General features: G+C 41.6%; 1 protein-coding gene across 1 annotated transcript; it reads left to right on the forward strand.

Annotated features, from left to right (window-relative positions):
• Positions 1-3,063: 3,063 nt before the first annotated feature.
• On the forward strand, positions 3,064-22,081 carry faxdc2 (fatty acid hydroxylase domain containing 2). The gene is made up of 8 exons (XM_079584906.1): positions 3,064-3,182; positions 3,647-3,744; positions 3,875-3,978; positions 4,260-4,381; positions 11,579-11,784; positions 17,477-17,582; positions 17,680-17,846; positions 21,522-22,081. The coding sequence occupies exons 1-8, from the start codon at positions 3,102-3,104 to the stop codon at positions 21,679-21,681; spliced, it is 1,044 nt and encodes a 347-aa protein (XP_079441032.1). The 5' UTR covers positions 3,064-3,101; the 3' UTR covers positions 21,682-22,081.
• The last annotated feature ends 1,651 nt before the right edge of the window (positions 22,082-23,732 follow it).

The raw sequence follows: 23,732 nt of genomic DNA on the forward strand, positions 1-23,732 counted from the left end.
GGGTCACGTCATCTGTCTAAGTTATTTGTCTGTGTACTCCGAAATTCATCTAATTTTCTCCACCAAATTCAAAACGACATCTTTGTTTTAATTTATTATTATTATTTAGGTTTTTCGTGACCTTTCCAACGTGATGGCGTAATACGTATAGCGCATCTCGGAGATGGTACAAGACAGGCATTTGTGGTTAAAAAGTTTATTTTTTAAATGACCGATGGTTTCGCTATATAAGACTCTATTCCTCAGCTTGGGGTGAGTAAATTATCAGGAAAGTTTCATTTTGAGGTGGACTAATCCTTTAAGCCTGTGTATAAATAGAGATTTTTTTAAATGTAGCTTACTACAAGAATAATTGCTTTTATACAGTAGCTACACATTTAGACATGAAGTCTGCAAACTTATTACTTATCTGAACCATTTTAAACTTTATATTCATCAAATTTGCTCGCAAACTAAAGGAGTTCAAGTTCTGCAACAGATTGCAGACCTCGAGAAATGACCTGCAGGAAATAACCTGTTCTTTTAAACATTATCAAGCCAATTCATCATAAAGACCCGGACTTTAAAGGCACAATATGTACGATTTTTCATTTTAAAAAAAATCCCAAAACCACTAGAACAGTGTTATATATTTTGTTGACTTGTGTACTTACATTATCCAGCTTTCCTGTAGTTCAAACAGTGGAGCGCTTGCAACGCCGAGGTCATGGGTTCGATTCCCAGGGAAGGCAAGAACTGATAAGAATGTAAATGTGTAGCTTGAAATGCGATGTAAGTCGCTTTGGATAAAAGTGTCGGCCAAAATACATAAAAAATACATAAATTGTCCCAGATGTTTCCAAGAATATTTAAATCCAGTCATTCATGCGTTTCCCTCGATTTCTGGTTTTATTTTGTAGAAACCATGGAAACCCAAAGAAGCTTTAAATATTATATGTTTTATTAGACAAGGGAACAACTGTTTGGATTAGTTATTTATAGACAGAAACCAAATAGTTTTATAGCTCAACACTGTTAGTCTTCTAGCCAATAGTCATCAATAGAAAATTAACGGATTGAGAGGGGAGAAAAATGGATTTTGGCGTGACATTTCTTGCGTGTGCGTGAGAGCGTGAGATTGACGCTGAAAGTGTGAGTGTCACGCCAGATGCGTGAGAGTTGGCAACCCTGCAGTGGTTTCTAGAGCGTTGTTGTAACGGTCAGCAGCTGGAGTGCCCTTGAGAGCCAGCAGAGGGCGCTCCACATCAGACTGTTATCACTCCCTCACACACTACATTTACATTTATTCATTTAGCAGACGCTTTTATCCAAAGCGACTTACAAATGAGAAACAATAGAAGCAATTAAACTAGCAGTAGGACAACAGTATGTAAGTGATATGACCCTTCACAGTACAATCCAAGTTTTTTTTTTTTTTTTTTTTTTTTTTTTTTTGTAGAATAGAAAAGAAAGTGTTAGTGTTAGTATTAGTAGTACTGGATCAAGTGCTCAAGTGCTGCCGAAAAAGATACGTCTTCAGCAGTTTCTTAAAGATGTCTCCGGACTCTGCAGCTCTGGCTCTGCAGATCATCACCAGCAGGACCAGTCGTGGTGAAGGTCCGAGAGAGAGATTTCGTGCCTCTTTGAGATGGCACCACAAGATGCCGCTCGCTTGCAGAGCACAAGTTTCTGGACGGCACATAAGTCTGAAGTAATGAGTTCAGGTACAGGGGAGCAGTGCCAGTGGTTGTTCTGTAGGCAAACGTCAGTGACTTGAATTTGATGCGAGCGGCAACCAGTGCAGTTTCGTGAGGAGAGGTGAAGAGACACTACATTTCCCAGAACTCACTGCCCGGACTCTTCAGCACTGATTACATTCACATGTGTCTCATTGCCCTGTTAGTCTCAGCCTATCTATACCATGTTCACTCACTGCGGAGTTTTGTATGTTGTTGCACTGCATTTCCGAGCGATTTCCCTGGTTTCATGTCTGTTGGGTTTTGGATTTCTTTTTTGCCTCTGACCCCTGCCTGTTTGTTTGTTTGTTTGTTTGTTTGTTCGGACAGCCTACCTGTGTTTTGACCTATTGCCTGTATACATGTCTGGATTGCCCCTAATTAAAGCTGGAGCAAGAACAGATGTGGGCGGGGCTTGATTGTGTCTGTGGGGAATTGATTGGATGGTTGTGGTTTGCTATTGGCTGACCTCATGTGAGTGACAGGTTACAGCCCCGCCCTCATCATCAGAGAAGAGAAGAGATGCTGCAAGAAGTTATTCTGATTCAACATTATTAACACAATAATATGAATCATTTAGAAAAAACACTGCAATATACCATAAAAAATTTTTTTTTTAGTGTGTGAGAGTGTGTGTGTGTGTGTGTGTGTGCGTGCGTGCGCTTGCTTTTGTTTATATTACATTGTGGGAACCAAATGTCCCCACAAGGATAGTAAAACCTGAAATCACCTCCATTGTGGGGACCAGCCAGCGGTCCATGAGGGGAACGGGTTAATAAACATACTAAATTATATTTTTTCGAAAATGTAAAAATGCAGAATGTCTCCTGTAAGGGGTAGGTTTAGGGATAGGGGCAGTGTAAGGGGATAGAATATACAGTTTGTACAGCATAAATTCCCATTTTTACCATTACGCCTATGGAATGTCCTCACAAGGATAGCAAAACCCCCTTGTGTGTGTGTGTGTGTGTGTGTGTGTGTCTGTGTGTGTGTGTTAAAACACTGGTATCAAATGTTCACACATATTTTTATTTGTTACACTGTTAGGCCTATTTTGTACAATTAATTTTATTTGTACATTTAAATTTAAGTTATGTTTTAATATTTTATTGTTTTGATGCTTTTTATAATTATTCTGTGTAGCCTATTCCAAGCTTTGGCAATGTTGTATTATGTACAGCCAATAGAGCAATTTTGAATCGGATTGATAGTCTGTGTCTATGATGAGCTATGCAATATTATTGTTGTGTTATATTTTTGTATTCAAATAGATTTGTATATTATTCATATTTTACTCAAGAAAGGAGCAGCTGCTTTCGCATGGCTTGTCAGCTGATCGCTGTCGGCCAATCACAGACCAGCTGGTGATGTAACGAGGCTGTAAACATGTACAGTATAAACACACGAGTGTCAGCTCCTGAACACACACACACACACACACACACACACACACTCAGCATGGACAGAGTAAGTCACTCACTTCATTATTGCTCAGTGCTCGGGTTTGTTCTGTTCACTGAACTCTTGCTTTAGTGTGTTTGTAACTATAGATGTGTCGCTGCCGTGTTATTTTGAGTCTGCTTGTTTTCAACATTTACTGAAGTTTACAAAGAAACTATTTAAAAGATTGAAACTGCTATTTAATTTGATGAAAACAAACATAATGCATATAATAGGCTCTTTTTTGTAGTTGCACATCGAAAATATATATAATAACGTAATAATAATAATAAATGCTGAATTGTTTCTGCACCATCAGTTTACAAGCTGTCAATCCTGTTCCTGTCAGGAATACTGTTATTTCTGAAGACTTTACTGTTCACAGTGCTTTTCACTGGTGGTGTTTAAGTTCAGTAAATGCTCTTATGGTGGCACTTAATACATTAGTTATAACAATATGATGTGGTATTTGTCTTCATCTCTCTGTAAAGGAGAATACCGGAGGGCTTTGGGACTCGGTGAAGAAAGCCGCTTTTGTCATCGGATCTGGGCTTTTCTTCCTGGTCGGGTTCAGAAACTCAGTCACATGGTGAGCAATCTTAATTTTTACAGTCTTGCTTTGCATTTCAAATCTTGCTAATCTGGCCAGGCTCGACGTGTCCGTTATGGTTCCGATCCAGCCGAGCATGAGTGATGAACGATCTGCTTGTGTTCTGAAGGCACCTGCAGAGGTTCTGGGGAGCGTCTGGAGACTTCTGGCAGACACAGTGGACCAAGCTTCACCAAGCCACGGGTGGAAACGAGGCTGCCTTGTTCTTTATCGGTTAGAGCTTCAGTACAGCTTGTCTTTAACCTTTATGCAGCGTCCCCTCTGGACATTGCCCATGACATGCGCACGCATCTGCTGTTCTAGACTGAGCCTCAAAGTGCAGAAATACCATATCAATCTCTGTTAGTGTCACTTAAAGTTCACTTAAACAGAAGCATTTTCTGTATTCTGCAACAGGACATTTTATTTAATTACATTTTCCCAACAATGCAAAGAGTTGAGAGTGGTTTGTGGCCACACATGACCAGTAATCCTGCTTGTCTGGTGTTGAACAGGGACCATGCTGGTGCCGGCGCTCTCGTTCTGGCTGTTCAACGCCCTGCTGATGCTGGTCGACACCACGGGGAAGCCGAGCTTCATCACACGCTACAGGATCCAGCCGGACAAGAACAATCCGGTATCGTCCAAACTCTCGATCATTACTGCCTGTGTTCCTCCTAGGGCCGTCACCGTCACAACTGACCCGTGTCGAGCAATCGGTAACATGCCAGAAGTGACTGAGCCGTGAAACATTCTTGCTTTATCAGACCATTTTATACAAGGGCTGCTCTATATATTTAAATAAATGTGAAATCACTGTTGGCTTAGTGTGATTATCCAATCCCAGAGGCTGTGATTCCTGAAGTGAAGTTTCAGAGTGACGCGCTCATGTTTTCAGCCGCTCGATTTGACATGCATTTGGAAACGCAACATACGCTTCTAATATGTTACCAGACTTATAAAGACAGGCGTTTATAGGCCAACAAAGAGAAGCTTTAGTTCACTTTAAAAAAAACTTTTGCTGATAGTTTACTCACCCCGATGTCATCAAGATGTCCATGTCTGTCTTTCTTCAGTGGAAAAGAAATGAAGGTTTTTGATGAACACATTTCTCCATATAATGGACGTCAATGGGCCCCAAACGGGTCAAGGTCAGATGACAGTGTCAGCGCCGCTTCAACGGGCTTTAAACGACACCAGACGATGAATACGGGTCTTATCTAGCGAAACCATCGTCATTTCAAACATAAATAATAAAGTTTAAGTTTTATAAGCACAAGCGCTCGCCTTGCTCTGTTCTGTGATGCGCGTTCGTGACGTCACGTAATACGCAGTTACGCTGTAAAGGTCACGCTTCGGTGAAAAGGTCACGCTTGACGAGTCAGTGTTTACAGATGTGCGGAAGGAGGACCATACACACATATTCAAATGTCTTTGTGTCAGTTTATCGGTTAAATGCCCATCTCGTGTGCGTATCCTGGTGTTGGAATATTAAAAAGCCTAAAAGAACATTTTCGTCAGGACAGAAGCGTGACCTTTACAGCGTAACTGCGTATTACGTGACGTCACGAACGCGCATCACAGAACAGAGCAAGGCGAGCGCTTGTGCTTATAAAACTTAAACTTTATTATTTATGTTTGAAATGACGATGGTTTCGCTAGATAAGACCCGTATTCATCGTCTGGTGTCGTTTAAAGCCCGTTGAAGCGGCGCTGACACTGTCATCTGGACCTTGACCCGTTTGGGGCCCATTGACGTCCATTATATGGAGAAATGTGTTCATCAAAAACCTTCATTTCTTTTCCACTGAAGAAAGACAGACATGGACATCTTGGATGACATCGGGGTGAGTAAACTATCAGCAAAAGTTGTTTTAAAGTGAACTAATCCTTTAATGACTCTCTGCAGATTCCTGTCAAAACACAAGCTCGATGGTTTAACGTTTGAGAAAGATATTAACGCGTAAATATTAGTATTGTAATTTTACAATTGCACTATAAAATCAAATTCATTCATTAAAGTCCCACTCCGATCATATTTTGAGCTATTTTTAAACATTCCCAGTGGTCTTTAAATTATGATTATGCTATTTTTAGCCAAAATCTCAAAACCTGTGCCGTTTTCTGGGACTTCGCTTCAGCAGAGCGGCAGTAGCTCATTAGCAATTCGCCTCTGCGTTGTGGGCGGAGCCGTTGGCACGGAGAAGCATTACAGTATTATATATACACGTTAATTATTATTATCCGAAGTTAATCAAAGTTATCATCGATCATTATTTCACTCCGAGACGTCGCGGTAAAAAACAGCTCGACTTCGTCTCAATATTTCATCCCTCCCACTTCCACAGTGATCAATCAGGACATATTTAGTCAGTGGATTGCTCGGAATTTCGGGATTATTATGATGCTAATGTCACCGCTATATCTGAAAAACTGACTGACTCTCTCACGAGTGATGGGCTTGACACACGAGGGGACAAACGACTGCGACAGGCGAAACTCGTCGCCACCATAGACAGTATATAAACGGTCGCCACCCGGCGTGTGCAAGTCTACTTGAACGAGCGCGGAATTTCACATGCACGAATGTCGCCTGTTGCTTGGCTGGAGGAGGCTGGCTGCCCTCTCTCATTATGTAATGATGTAATTACTGACGGGATCAGTCTGTGCTCTCCAAACTTTAGTTTTGACGATTGATAGACGGTGAAAAGTGACTTATTTGTTACAGTATGTTCCAATTTGAGTATGAGCTTGTGGCCCCGCCCAGTGGAGTTACTACGTCATAACTCCAGTCTATTTTAAACGGCATTTTAGCGTCTGCTACTGATTCACAGACATTTGAATTGTAGAAATACTCAGAAATACAACTTTGAGCTTATTTTTCTCAAGATATGTTCTTTAACACCAGAAAAATGCCACAAGAACATGTTAACACCTAGAAAAACATGATTTTCATCGGAGTGGGTCTTTAAATAGAGTTCATGATGTGACATCATGGCGTAATGATTTAAAATTAAATTTAGACTAATTAGGATAATGTTCATTCATATTACATGTATGCTGTAGGGATGCACCATATATTGGCCACCATATTGGTATCAGCCGATATATGTACATTTTTAATGTTATCGTCTCAATAAGAAAAATTGTCCGATATATTAAAGCTGCTCAATAATATTTCCTTAAGCTGAGACGCATCAGATGTGCACTGTTCGCCTTGATGGTTTTGAGTTGCTTGAAATATGATTGAAATCACTTCAAAAAAGGAAGAAAAAACTTCAAATCTGTCATATCGGCCACATCAAATCATCATGAGAACATCACCGGGCCAAAATATTGATATCAGTGCTTCCATAGTGCTTACTTTTGAGACTGTATGGATCCAATTATTAATAACAAAAAATATCTGATTGCTCGATTAATCATCACGATAATTGGTCAATTACTTGGTTATAATAATAATGGATAGTGACAGTCCTAGTATAATGAAGACCCAAACCCAGACTTCACTCATTAACTCTTGCTGAGGCTGGGAAATATATTTAATATTCACACAATTATTTAGCTGACAATGAAAGATTAAGCAACATTATTGAATATTGCACTGATTTTAATGCAATTATTACCATTTGACCAGTAAGTCCTTCCTTATTTTGTGACGCATTAATAATGCAAACATGTTTCAATAGCGTCTCTGATTTAAACATGAAAAGGCAAAAATGCAGGAAAATATGATGTTAGACTTGGTAAATTTAAGTCATTTCTATGAATTACTTCAGACTATGTTTCAGTGAATCAATTCAAAACTCTTAATTACGCGACTCGTTTGCAGCACGGCTCTCAGTGTTTAGGGTGTGTTAGTCAAATATCTGCAAATATTGCTATATTAGAGTAAATATTCTTCTTTGTTTCTTCCTTCGGTGTGTTAAACACGGCTCGATGTCCGACTGTATTTCTGTACTGTAGATAATAGTCCATAATATGAAAATATTGGCCTGTAAAGTGATAACTGTCTGTACTGATAACAATTTTAGCACGCATTGCATGAACTTACATTACACAGCATATATAATCTTAAAATATCAGTCGTAAACACTTACATGTTTCGATTATGTAGTGTATAATAATAATGTCTGGCTGTTAAAGCGAAGAGAGAAGCTCAATAATACCGTTTATGGTAAAGTTCAGAGTTCACCGGTGACAGTGTCAGTCATTATATGAAGCAACAGGTGTTTAAGAGTCTGATAATAATAATCTGTACAGGTTTTCTCTGTGTTTTAAGTCAGATTATGCTTTACCCGTGAGTAACCTCCACTTTAGAGATATAAGTATCACTACATGTCAACTAGCTCTCATTAGAGTATTAGACGGTTAGGTTAGGGGTCGGGTTAGCAGAATAAGTTGACATGTATTAAAGACTGTGGGCCGATCACACACCAGACGCGACGCAAGTGTGTTTCGCTAGTTCCAGCCCGACGCAGTTTTCATTTTCAACACGTTATTTAAATAGTAAATGCATTTGCTCCCGTCAGATACCTCTGGCGCAGTGTGTGAGTTGCTTTGTGTCCACTGTAATTTAACTGCCAGTCTATTGCACAGGTCGTTTAGGTTCGGCCAGTCTGAACGAACTCTGAAACCTATGGCTTGTGTGTCCAGTTTACCGTTGCTTCACCTCCTGAAGCCTAGGAAGTGCTCTTGGTTGCCTGTGGCCAAAGGGACCTTTCTCTTCCTGAGGTCCAATAAGAGGGAAGCTCTGGCTCTCTGACGGCAGCATCATCGTTGTTAAGCTGATAAGGTGTGTTAGTCTTGTAGTGGAGTAAGTCCATTCCACATTAGGGACCCCCAGACCCCCTTCCTTAAATGTGAGGAAGATTATATCCCTGGTGGAATGTGAGTTCAGTCCCAGCCATTTCCTGACGGCCTCGACTGTTTTATTATTCATGTCCCGTAGGACATTTAGGCCCCGTTTACACGATGGGAAAACGCAGGTATTTCTCTGCGTTTTGGCCTGTCATTTACACGAAAACGCCGTTTTTATCCCAGAAAACGATTATTTCTAAAAACTCCGGCCAAAGTGGAGATTTCTGAAAACGCCGGTTATGTGTTGTCGTGTCACCTGGGAGAAACGGGGTTTTAGGTTCTCTCTTGTCGATTCTGAGGATTCTGATTGGCTTGCATGGCTTTATCCTTCTCCCTACACTGCCGCCCATAGGTTTAGCATAGTTATAAAGGCGCTCGACGGCGTATTTATGCGGGTTGTGTGCACGATGTTATTATTGAAAACGGAGGGGGAGAAATATTCGTTTCTCTAAATACCCGGCTATGTGTAAATGTGGCCTTAGTGGGATGTGAATGTTTGCAAAGAGGTGTTGTATGTTTGCCAGAGCTACTTCTCTAACGGCCTCCAGGTTCATGGCTACAGATAGGGGGGAGGAGTCGATCAGAGCGATCCTGTTCTTAAAGGCACAGGATAACTCCTGTACCTGTTCACCCCACTCACCTGCGATGTTGAATTTATGGCCAAGATAGGTGTATGTTTCATGACGAGAGTACACCCTGATAGGCTGTCCCATTATTGTCAGGGGCGGCAGTGGCTCAGTGGTTCATGTAGGTTGTCTACAAACCGGAAGGTTGGTGGTTCAATCCCCGGTTCCACCTGACCAAGTATCGAGGTGTCACTGACACCGCCGTCGGTGTATGAATTGGTGAATTTGAGGCAACATGTAAAGCGCTTTGGTGGCCATTGGGTCTGTGAAAGCGCTATATAAATGCAGTCCATTTACCATTTGTAAAAGAGTTGGGTTTGTCAGATTTAGATTTATACCAGCGGTTGCCACGCTTCGCCGCTCGTAGAATGCTGCACACTTGGTATGTTTCACCTCCAGCTTAGACCACCGCAGGAACTCATCCGTTCTGACCAGCATGTTTTGAATGATATTCTCCTCTCTGGAGGACACCTCAACATCATCCGCGTACCCCTGGGCAGGGTTTGGGGATCTGGTGTGTGGTGGTGCACACTGGCAGATCCATTTCATCCACTGGTTGATGGCCAGGATGAAGTTAACAGCACTCCAGGGCCAGCCTGTTTTAATCCCCACCTTAAGAGGTATAGGCTTTGTGAGTTGTTTACCACAGATGACTTGCACAAAAGATCCCCTATACACAACCTTTATGATGTCCACAAAGGGCTGGGCTAGATGGATCTCCTCTAATGCATTAAGCAACAATTTGTGAGATAATGTCCCAAAGGCATCTCTGAAGTCCAGGAATACGGTGTAGAGTTTACATGATTCATGTTTGAAATCATCAATTCCAGTCTTCAGGCAGAACACATGTTCGTTCATACCCTGTCTGTCTATATAGGCTTTCTGTTTGGGTGAGAGGACGCCTGCATCCACAAGCCATGGAAGGATTCGGGCAAGCAGGCATTTCATGAACACCTTGTAAACAGTGGGGAGGAGAGATATGTCTCTCCATGTAGATGGATCACTTGGGATATTGTCTTTCTTTGGAATTCTATGGACAAGGGCCCCCTTCCATGAATCTGGTACTTTCCCATTAATCAAACAGATGTTAAATATACAGGTGAGTATATATGGGTGGACCAGGATTTTGTGGCTTTCAGGGTCTCATATTTTACCCCATCATATCCACAGGCTTCGTTATTTGGCAGATGGGTCACAACTTTGTCTACTTCGTCAAGAGTGAAATGAGCAGTGGATGGGTAATGAACTAGAGCAGTTGTCTCTATGTTGGTGGACCAAGGGGCCGTGGCCAATGTATGAGACGGGAGTGATTGACATTTGGCCATGTAATACTTATACACATTACTGGTGTCATTAATAATAGGTGGAGGGGAAGGAAATGTGCTATTATTGAGAATGATCTCAATAGCTTTGGACCTGCGGTGCTGCCATAGGTGTGATGGTTTTTCTCTGCTTACGGTCCTTGGCTGTTTGTGGCGTTCCTCAGTTCCCCTTCTGCTGAGCGACGGCTGGATGACGTCTCGCACGAAGATCAGCTGTTTCTCAATCCAGGAAGTAATGGCGACCGATGTTAATTCCGCTGGATGTTTATCGCTCAAGGGGAACTTTTTTAGGATGCGTGATATGTATTTCAAGAGTGGCAATCCAAACTCCTTCCCGCCGGCACGCCCCACTCGAAATATTCCGTTTTGGAAGAATACTCCGAAAAGGACGGACACGACTTTACTCCATTTCGCCGGGTCACTGGAGCAAGTTCTTTCTTGGAGTAGCTTGGTATCCAATGACTTCCTGAAGTGTCTCTCGTGGATCTCGAACTTTTTCCATTCCTGACATTCAAGTTGGTGCACATAGTTGTTAAAATCTAAAGGGACATCCTCACCGCCCAGTGATGTTTGCGGGACAGGGTCATGGGTTTGCCGCTGTTGTTGTTTGTAGATGCAACCGCTGGACAAGGCTTGTTTAAAGGCCAATCTTAGTGCTGCAACTAGGCACATGTTCAGTACTAATGTCCAAAGCATAGTTACACACACACACACACACACACACACACACACACACACACACACACACACACACACTACGCCCAAAACACACCAATACTCATTAAGAGAATAGAGACAATGCTTTAATACCAGCGCCGGAAGCGCCGACCGTTTTTCCCGTCGTTAAGCTAGCAAAAGTGGATTCGGACACTAAGTGCACTTGCGCCGTACGCTTTAGACCATGAGCTTAGGTCGGTAAAATAGGGCCCATATAGTCAGTAGAATGTGTGTTGCGGAGCATCAAAATACAGTGTTAGCAACTCCAGTAAACTACATTTCTCAGTTATAATGAGTGTTTCCCGACAGGTGGACGCGGGCCGGTTGCGTCATGCGGTGAAGACGGTGCTGTTTAACCAGGTGTGTCTGTCGGGGCCGGTGGTGGTTCTGACCTTTATGCTGATGCAGTGGCGCGGGGACCCGTGCGGCCCGGAGCTGCCCAGCTTCCACTGGGTCCTGCTGGAGCTGTCCATCTGCGGCCTGATGGAGGAGGTGCTCTTCTACTACACACACAGGTCAGCTCTTCTACTACACACATCATACTCTTCTACTACACACATCATGCTCTTCTACTACACACATCATACTCTTCTACTACACACATCATACTCTTCTACTACACACATCATGCTCTTCTACTACACACACAGGTCAGCTCTTCTACTACACACACAGGTCAGCTCTTCTACTACACACACAGGTCAGCTCTTCTACTACACACATCATACTCTTCTACTACACACAGGTCAGCCGCACATCATGCTCTTCTACTACACACATCATACTCTTCTACTACACACATCATACTCTTCTACTACACACATCATACTCTTCTACTACACACATCATGCTCTTCTACTACACACATCATACTCTTCTACTACACACAGGTCAGCCGCACATCATGCTCTTCTACTACACACATCATACTCTTCTACTACACACATCATACTCTTCTACTACACACATCATACTCTTCTACTACACACATCATGCTCTTCTACTACACACATCATGCTCTTCTACTACACACATCATACTCTTCTACTACACACATCATGCTCTTCTACTACACACATCATGCTCTTCTACTACACACACAGGTCAGCTCTTCTACTACACACACAGGTCAGCTCTTCTACTACACACACAGGTCAGCTCTTCTACTACACACATCATGCTCTTCTACTACACACATCATACTCTTCTACTACACACACAGGTCAGCTCTTCTACTACACACATCATGCTCTTCTGCTACACACATCATGCTCTTCTGCTACACACACAGGTCAGCTCTTCTACTACACACATCATGCTCTTCTACTACACACATCATACTCTTCTACTACACACATCATGCTCTTCTGCTACACACATCATGCTCTTCTACTACACACATCATACTCTTCTACTACACACATCATGCTCTTCTACTACACACACAGGTCAGCTCTTCTACTACACACACAGGTCAGCTCTTCTACTACACACACAGGTCAGCTCTTCTACTACACACACAGGTCAGCTCTTCTACTACACACATCATACTCTTCTACTACACACAGGTCAGCCGCACATCATGCTCTTCTACTACACACATCATACTCTTCTACTACACACATCATACTCTTCTACTACACACATCATACTCTTCTACTTCACACATCATGCTCTTCTACTACACACATCATACTCTTCTACTACACACAGGTCAGCCGCACATCATGCTCTTCTACTACACACATCATACTCTTCTACTACACACATCATACTCTTCTACTACACACATCATACTCTTCTACTACACACATCATGCTCTTCTACTACACACATCATGCTCTTCTACTACACACATCATACTCTTCTACTACACACATCATGCTCTTCTACTACACACATCATGCTCTTCTACTACACACATCATACTCTTCTACTACACACATCATACTCTTCTACTACACACATCATACTCTTCTACTACACACATCATGCTCTTCTACTACACACATCATGCTCTTCTACTACACACATCATGCTCTTCTACTACACACATCATGCTCTTCTACTACACACATCATACTCTTCTACTACACACATCATGCTCTTCTACTACACACATCATGCTCTTCTACTACACACACAGGTCAGCTCTTCTACTACACACACAGGTCAGCTCTTCTACTACACACACAGGTCAGCTCTTCTACTACACACATCATGCTCTTCTACTACACACATCATACTCTTCTACTACACACATCATGCTCTTCTACTACACACAGGTCAGCTCTTCTACTACACACATCATGCTCTTCTACTACACACATCATACTCTTCTACTACACACATCATACTCTTCTACTACACACATCATGCTCTTCTACTACACACACAGGTCAGCTCTTCTACTACACACACAGGTCAGCTCTTCTACTACACACACAGGTCAGCTCTTCTACTACACACATCATGCTCTTCTACTACACACACAGGTCAGCTCTTCTACTACACACACAGGTCAGCTCTTCTACTACACACACAGGTCAGCTCTTCTACTACACACATCATGCTCTTCTACTACACACATCATACTCTTCTACTACACACACAGGTCAGCTCTTCTACTACACACATCATGCTCTTCTACTACACACATCATACTCTTCTACTACACACACAGGTCAGCTCTTCTACTACACACACAGGTCAGCTCTTCTACTACACACATCATACTCTTCTACTACACACATCATACTCTTCTACTACACACATCATGCTCTTCTACTACACACACAGGTCAGCTCTTCTACTACACACATCATACTCTTCTACTACACACATCATACTCTTCTACTACACACATCATGCTCTTCTACTACACACACAGGTCAGCTCTTCTACTACACACACAGGTCAGCTCTTCTACTACACACATCATGCTCTTCTACTACACACATCATACTCTTCTACTACACACACAGGTCAGCTCTTCTACTACACACACAGGTCAGCTCTTCTACTACACACATCATACTCTTCTACTACACACATCATACTCTTCTACTACACACACAGGTCAGCCGCACATCATACTCTTCTACTACACACATCATACTCTTCTACTACACACACAGGTCAGCTCTTCTACTACACACATCATACTCTTCTACTACACACATCATACTCTTCTACTACACACATCATACTCTTCTACTACACACATCATACTCTTCTACTACACACATCATGCTCTTCTACTACACACATCATACTCTTCTACTACACACACAGGTCAGCTCTTCTACTACACACATCATGCTCTTCTACTACACACATCATACTCTACTACTACACACATCATACTCTTCTACTACACACACAGGTCAGCTCTTCTACTACACACATCATGCTCTTCTACTACACACATCATACTCTTCTACTACACACATCATACTCTTCTACTACACACATCATACTCTTCTACTACACACATCATACTCTTCTACTACACACATCATACTCTTCTACTACACACATCATACTCTTCTAGTACACACATCATACTCTTCTACTACACACATCATACTCTTCTACTACACACATCATACTCTACTACTACACACATCATACTGTTCTACTACACACAGGTCAGCCGCACATCATGCTCTTCTACTACACACATCATACTCTTCTACTACACACATCATACTCTTCTACTACACACATCATACTCTTCTACAACACACATCATACTCTTCTACTACACACATCATGCTCTTCTACTACACACATCATACTCTTCTACTACACACATCATGCTCTTCTACTACACACATCATACTCTTCTACTACACACATCATACTCTTCTACTACACACATCATACTCTTCTACTACACACAGGTCAGCCGCACATCATACTCTTCTACTACACACACAGGTCAGCTCTTCTACTACACACATCATACTCTTCTACTACACACATCATACTCTTCTACTACACACATCATACTCTTCTACTACACACATCATACTCTTCTACTACACACACAGGTCAGCCGCACATCATACTCTTCTACTACACACATCATACTCTTCTACTACACACATCATACTCTTCTACTACACACACAGGTCAGCCGCACATCATACTCTTCTACTACACACATCATACTCTTCTACTACACACATCATACTCTTCTACTACACACATCATACTATTCTACTACACACATCATACTCTTCTACTACACACATCATTCTCTTCTACTACACACATCATACTCTTCTACTACACACATCATACTCTTCTACTACACACATCATACTCTTCTACTACACACACACAGGTCAGCTCTTCTACTACACACATCATACTCTTCTACTACACACATCATACTTTTCTACTACACACATCATACTCTTCTACTACACACATCATACTCTTCTACTACACACATCATACTCTTCTACTACACACATCATACTCTTCTACTACACACATCATACTCTTCTACTACACACACAGGTCAGCCACACATCATACTCTTCTACTACACACATCATACTCTTCTACTACACACATCATACTCTTCTACTACACACATCATACTCTTCTACTACACACATCATACTCTTCTACTACACACACAGGTCAGCCGCACATCATACTCTTCTACTACACACATCATACTCTTCTACTACACACATCATACTCTTCTACTACACACATCATACTCTTCTACTACACACATCATACTCTTCTACTACACACACAGGTCAGCCGCACATTATACTCTTCTACTACACACATCATACTCTTCTACTACACACATCATACTCTTCTACTACACACACAGGTCAGCCGCACATCATACTCTTGTGTATGCTAGGCCGAAGAGATGTGTCTTTAATCTAGCTTTGAACTGACAGAGTGTGTCTGCTTCCCGGACAATGTTAGGAAGACTGTTCCAGAGTTTTGGTGCTAAATAGGAAAAGGATCTACCGCCAGCAGTCGATTCTGATATTCTAGGTATTATTAACTGGCCGGAGTTGTGAGATGGCAGTAGACGTGAAGGACTATAATGCGTTAAGAGCTCGCTCAAGTACTGCGGAGATAAACCATTTAGTGCTTTGTAAGTGATCAGCAATATTTAAACATTTATACGATGTTTAATAGGCAGCCAATGCAGTGTTGACAGAACGGGGCTAATATAGTCATACTTCCTGGTTCTGTCACATTATGTTCCGTTCATGGACTTTCTGTTGCCTTTCATCACTTGTGTTTGTGTTCCACCAGCTCTCCGTCTGCACCAATAGATCCACCCGCCGAGTCTCCGTCGGTCGTTCCAGGGGTGCTCGAGCTGCTGCGTTTTGAACTAGCTGTAGTTTGTTTGTTAAGCGTGCAGGGCAACCACCCAGTAGAGCATTACAATAATCTAGCCTTGAGGTCATGAACGCATCAACTAATTGTTCTGCATTTGTCATTGAGAGCATATGGCGTAATTTAGATATATTTTTAAGATGGAAAAATGCGGTTGGACAGATACTAGACACGTGACTTTCAAATGAAAGATTGGTATCAAAGAGCGCACACACACACACACACACACACACACACACACACACACACACACACACACACACACACACACACACACACACACACACACACACACAGAGCGCATGGGCTAAAAGTTTTTCAAATTTCCACTAGTAAAAATGTGAATTCCTGATATCAACATTGACGTCATCACTTGCAGAAATACGAATTCTTGATATCAAGAATTTAATTTAAACTATAAATGATTTCTGTAATTGTATTTTCACCATAGGCTGTCATTCAAATTCAATTGTTGATATCAATAATTACTTTGTTACTAGTAAAAATATATATTTCTTATATCATTAACTCAATTGTCACTAGTTGAAATGTTCATTCTTGATATTTGTAAATGTATTTCAACATGTTACATTTGTTATTTCTAATATCAATAATTAGGAGAGTAATTTCAGAAATCTAAAATGGCTTTCTTACTAGTAACAATCAAAATCATGAATACATCAGAAGTTAACATTGTCCCTTGTAGCAATTCATTTGTTGATATCAAGAATTCATATCCCGGGGATGAAGAGCAGTCCAGCAGTCACACACAGAACCTGATGTAATGTTCCTCAGGTGACGGCCGCTCTTCTCCTTCCTCAGGCTGGTCCACCACCCGGCGCTCTACAAGAGCATCCACAAGATTCACCACGAGTGGACGGCTCCGGTGGGCGTGGTGGCGCTGTACGCTCATCCGGTGGAGCATGTGGTAAGACCGGCTCAGGTGTGAACATGTGACCTGTACAGTGTGTGTGTGTTGAAAGCCGCTGATGTGTGTGTGTGTGTGTGTGTGTGTGTGTGTGCAGTTATCCAACATGCTGCCGGCTCTGGCGGGTCCGGTTCTGCTCGGCTCACACGTCGCCACCACCAGCCTCTGGTTCACCGTGGCCCTGCTGGTGACCACCGTCTCTCACTGCGGGTACCACCTGCCCCTGCTGCCCTCGCCTGAGTTTCACGACTACCACCATCTCAAGTGAGTCCGGCGCTCAGTGTCCAGGAAATGAAGGGCTCATTACGTGATGTTAGTCACTTTTACAATGTTCCAAATGTTGACGTATGCAGTTTTATTGTGATTAGTGTTTGTAGTTCCATTAGAAGTAAATGAGGAATGTTATATCCCAGAAGTGAAATGTTAGTTTTTCTACCTCACATATTTCTTTGTGTAAATCCTGTATATTTGTTCACAGAAACATTAATTACCTAACTAAGGGTTATAAGTAGTGATGTACCAATAACTCTTTTACCAGCACATTTGCGGATTCCAATAGCCTGATTGTAATTTTTTTGCAAATGTATTTATTTAATTTATTTGTTTATCTTTGTGTAAGCAATTTTATTTGTTGCTTAAAAAAAAAAAATGTGTAGCCATTTGAAATGAGTGGGAACCACTGCGTTTTAATCATGATCCAAACATGATGCTGAACACACGTAACATGAGCAGTTGCTTTTGATCTAAATCAGATTTGATCATTTGAAGATGTTAAGCAGAAAGCGAGCAGTCAGTGTAGATGCGTGAAATGATGCTACATACGACACTAAAGCTAAACCAGCAGATGGCCTGACTGAAGATGCAGATTCACTCTCTGCCAGTAGGTGGCGCTTATGCAATAGCAGCAGTTTCTATGGTTACCGCTGTACAGCAGTTTACAGACTTTGTTACATTTCCACATAAAAAATTCTATTTTAGGGAAATCATTGCTATGCAGTTTTTCCACAAGGCCGGAATAGAGATCAGGAAAAATAAACCGGTTCGGATTCATGGCGGGGCGACGGGCGTCTGCAGTTATAAGCGCACTGCAGTGTACAGTACGACATGCTTTATGACTGTGAGGTAGAGTTGACCTGTGCTGTTGTCCAATCAGTGAGCCTGTCAACTGTGCTCTACTTTACACTCATGCAGTCAACTGTGTTCTCATGAGATAACGGCAAACTCTGGAGAGCCGTTCACTATCTGATATCTGTCCATATGAGGATCCACGAATGCAAACTGGTGAAACCTCGAGGAACAGAGTCAAAACTCTCAGTTCTGTGAAAGATTAGCAAATTCTGTCCCCAGCAAATCACTCCATATCTCTCTATATCACTCCATATCTCTCCATATCACTCTATATCACTCTATATCACTCTATATCACTCCATATCACTCTATATCACTCTATATCACTCCATATCTCTCTATATCACTCTATATCACTCTATATCACTCTATATCACTCCATATCTCTCTATATCACTCCATATCTCTCCATATCACTCTATATCACTCTATATCACTCTATATCACTCCATATCACTCTATATCACTCTATATCACTCCATATCACTCCATATCACTCTATATCACTCCATATCACTCTATATCACTCCATATCACTCTATATCACTCTATATCACTCTATATCACTCCATATCTCTCCATATCACTCTATATCACTCTATATCACTCCATATCACTCCATATCACTCTATATCACTCCATATCACTCTATATCACTCCATATCACTCCATATCACTCTATATCACTCTATATCACTCTATATCACTCCATATCACTCTATATCACTCCATATCACTCCATATCACTCTATATCACTCCATATCACTCTATATCACTCTATATCACTCTATATCACTCTATATCACTCTATATTAGGGCTGTAACGATACAGCAAACCCACGATTCGGTTCGTATCCCGATTTCTGACCCACGATTCGATACAAACCGCGATTCTTGCGAGGAGGGAGGATTTTAAAAGCCAAATAAATAAATAGCTAAAGCTATAACTCTGTTTCTTTTGACAAACAAACAGAACTATACTCCATTGTGGAGATGATTCGAGCATGTTAAAAATTCTTCTGAGGTAACCGAGGCTTACTGTCTGTGCTGTAAACCACAAATAATATATTGCCTATTCCGCATGACCCGCATCTCAAGCGCAGGAATAACGCTTGCCACAAAGTAAACGCGCCTATATAGAGAAATGCACACTTCCTACGAATTAGCCTAAGCCGCCATTTCTTTATGTTTTGAATTAACGTTAAATCAAGTAAAAGTATTTCAAGCTTTCTAAGTTTCGATTCGGTTATGAGGTGAGCTCCAGTTCACGCGCGCGCCGGTGCCACACACACACACACACACACATACAAGCAAACACCGCGCGCTTTGCTCACTTGCTCTGGTGTTTGCTTGTGTGTGTGTGTGTGTGTGTGTGTGTGTGTGTGTGTGTGTGCTCGCGCGCGCGCGCGTGTGTGTGCGTGTGGGGGAGAGGTGCGATTTTTGAATAATAATCAAATGATACCCAGCATTCTTCGAATATTATCTCCATATCTCTCTATATCACTCTATATCACTCTATATCTCTCTATATCACTCTATATCACTCCATATCTCTCTATATCACTCTATATCACTCTATATCACTCCATATCACTCTATATCACTCTATATCACTCCATATCACTCTATATCACTCCATATCACTCCATATCACTCTATATCACTCTATATCTCTCTATATCACTCTATATCACTCCATATCACTCTATATCACAGATTAGCAAATTCTGACCCCAGCATATCACTCCATATCACTCTATATCACTCCATATCACTCCATATCACTCTATATCACTCCATATCACTCCATATCACTCTATATCACTCCATATCACTCTATATCACTCTATATCACTCCATATCACTCCATATCACTCCATATCACTCCATATCACTCTATATCTCTCTATATCTCTCTATATCTCTCTATATCACTCCATATCACTCCATATCACTCTATATCACTCTATATCTCTCTATATCACTCTATATCACTCCATATCACTCTATATCACTCATCACTCTATATCACTCCATATCACTCTATATCACTCCATATCACTCTATATCACTCCATATCACTCCATATCACTCTATATCACTCTATATCACTCCATATCACTCTATATCACTCTATATCACTCCATATCACTCTATATCACTCCATATCACTCCATATCACTCTATATCACTCTATATCTCTCTATATCACTCTATATCACTCCATATCACTCTATATCACAGATTAGCAAATTCTGACCCCAGCATATCACTCCATATCACTCTATATCACTCCATATCACTCCATATCACTCTATATCACTCCATATCACTCTATATCACTCCATATCACTCCATATCACTCTATATCACTCTATATCACTCTATATCACTCCATATCTCTCCATATCACTCTATATCACTCCATATCACTCCATATCACTCCATATCACTCCATATCACTCTATATCACTCCATATCACTCCATATCACTCTATATCTCTCTATATCACTCTATATCACTCCATATCACTCTATATCACTCATCACTCTATATCACTCCATATCACTCTATATCACTCCATATCACTCTATATCACTCATCACTCTATATCACTCCATATCACTCCATGGAAAATGTGAGGTTTGACTGTATGCACTTTCTTTGGTGTTCCGCTGAAAAGCAGTGTTTTCTAGGAGGAACGTCAGAGGCACTGCATCAACATGACGTGTCCTGACGGATCATGCGTTTGGATGGACGCAGTAAACCTGCTGTCCAGCACACGCTTGACCTCTGCTCTCCCCCGCAGGTTTAACCAGTGCTACGGCGTGCTGGGTGTGTTGGACCGGCTTCACGGGACGGACGACAAGTTCCGTAACTCTAAAGCGTACGACCGGCACACCGTCCTGCTGGGTCTGACCCCGCTGAGCCACAGCATCCCCGAACACGGCAAGAGAGCGCAAGATTAACCCGAGTGCCCGTGAGACGTGTTCCTGTACAGGCGACACTGCTTACCAACACCAGCGGTGTATCGCCCCGGCGCACGGACACACTCAGTATCTCGGACTGATTACTGTATCACACTTCACTTCATCTGAAGCTCGAGTCGCCGCTGGGGTCAGGGTTCAGATGCGGTCCTTGTGTCGTACAGAGACCATCAAGTCCTTTTATTGTTCTTAATCTGTGTGTGAGCTCTCATGTTGAGTCAGAAGAGCTCCGACATTTATAGTTATAAATTATTTTAATACTTTTGATCAATGCTGTATTTTAATACTGAAAATCTGGTGCTGGTTCCTTGTAACTGAACATGTTGATGAGTGTACTGTAGTTCATTTTCTGACTGAAGATCATTAAAACTGACCCGCTGCACTGCGAGTGTGTGTGCATCATTCATTCTGAAGCTCATAATCACACACTTGTCCTCTGGATCCAGAGTATGCATGAAGAAATCATATTCATAAGGCCCAAAAAAATGACCAAGTCACCAGGGGACTTATTCATAAAATGTTGTGTAGAAACCCTCCAGCATCTATTACGATCATTTCTCAAAAGTGTGTTTGTGTGATTCAGAACAAATGTAAACTGTAAATCTCTCTTCCAGATGTGAAATCTATAAATCGCAAATGATCCTGAAATTGTGTGCAGCTGAATGATCTCCGCTTTATTAACACTGCTGTATTAATGTCATTAACATATAAAGCTCAAGTCAACCACGTTACTGAGAACAGCGTTAGAATCTAAATACCTGCAGTTCTCCGACTCTTCCAGAAGGGAAATATAGTTTTCATGTCAAAGACTGATTTCATAAATCTAAATCAAATCTGTGCGTACGCATGTTATATATATGATGTTTAATTAAAACAATGATACTAGAAAGATAACACTTTTCCCCCCCAAAATTATTATGCAACATGTCCACTATTAGTCCCAGTTTCATTATTAATCCAATTTGGTTTTTAGTCAAACTCTACACACGTGCAGCACACACTGTGTCCTTCAGACAGTGGCTGAGGCCGCGAACACACACAACACAACACACATACACACACACACACACACACACACACAAACACACAACATGTGTTTGTCACTTCGGGCGGTTTCCCGTCTGAGTTTAGTTTAAGCCGGGAGTAGCCTTAGGCTTGTTTACACGGAAACGATCTGAAGAGAAAATGCAAAAGTGGCGTTGCGTTATCACGTTTTATTCTGCGTTTAGACGAGCGTTATGGGGGGGAATCTGCGTGCATATGGTGACGCAAAAGTGTGTGAGATTGGATGTAGTGTGCACTCCAGACGGCTAGGTGGCGATGTGGAGCACTGACAGTGAAAGAGACGCTGACACAGTTCTTCATGTTTAATACGGTAAAGCAGCTGCTTTAACCCTCGCTGCTCTTCGCCTGTCACTCAAAAATGACAGAATTTTTAATTTTTTTTGTCAATGAAATTAATGTTTAGTTTGATAATGTTTTGTTATTTTCCTGTGACGTAAACACGTACGCGCCGCCTTCACTGTCTAGCAGACTTTTGCGTTTTTACCCTTTAGACAGGAGCGCGACGGTGGAAAGTTTTTTAGATTTCGACTCTGTACGGTGGTTTAAGTTTTTTGTGTTTTTCAGCCCCAAAAACGCCAACGCCGTCGCCGTGTAAACGAAAGGCACATCCGATACAATATTTTTACGTTTTCACACGCGAGCGTTTTCGTGAGTCCTTAACTAGCAAACTAGGTTAATTTAAAGCCACCTGTGTGGATCTGTATTAGCCGGATCGAGGTTGCCTATAAAACATGGAATGCACCATGGAAAGCTTAAAATTGTATGGAACTGAGAAGCAAATATAAAAACAAAAAAACAATGGCAGCAGAAAAGAGTGTAGGACTTTATAGAACATGAGAAAAGTCTTTTGAAGCAAATAGTTTCAAGAAGAACTGCACACATCAGCTGTGGAATCCCCCAAAAATGCAGACGACGCAGACGAGCACACATCTACAAGAACAATACAACAACTTCAATAATGGAGACCA

Source organism: Phoxinus phoxinus (assembly GCF_949152265.1).
Source record: "Phoxinus phoxinus genome assembly, chromosome: 17".
NCBI lineage: Eukaryota > Metazoa > Chordata > Actinopteri > Cypriniformes > Leuciscidae > Phoxinus > Phoxinus phoxinus.

Excerpts from the sequence above, each read along its gene's own strand:
- faxdc2 (XM_079584906.1), top strand. The coding sequence starts at position 3,102 with ATGTACAGTATAAACACACGAGTGTCAGCTCCTGAACACACACACACA. Across the intron at positions 3,183-3,646 it reads ACACACTCAGCATGGACAGA|GAGAATACCGGAGGGCTTTG; the intron begins GTAAGTCACTCA and ends CTCTCTGTAAAG. Across the intron at positions 17,847-21,521 it reads CACGACTACCACCATCTCAA|GTTTAACCAGTGCTACGGCG; the intron begins GTGAGTCCGGCG and ends TCTCCCCCGCAG.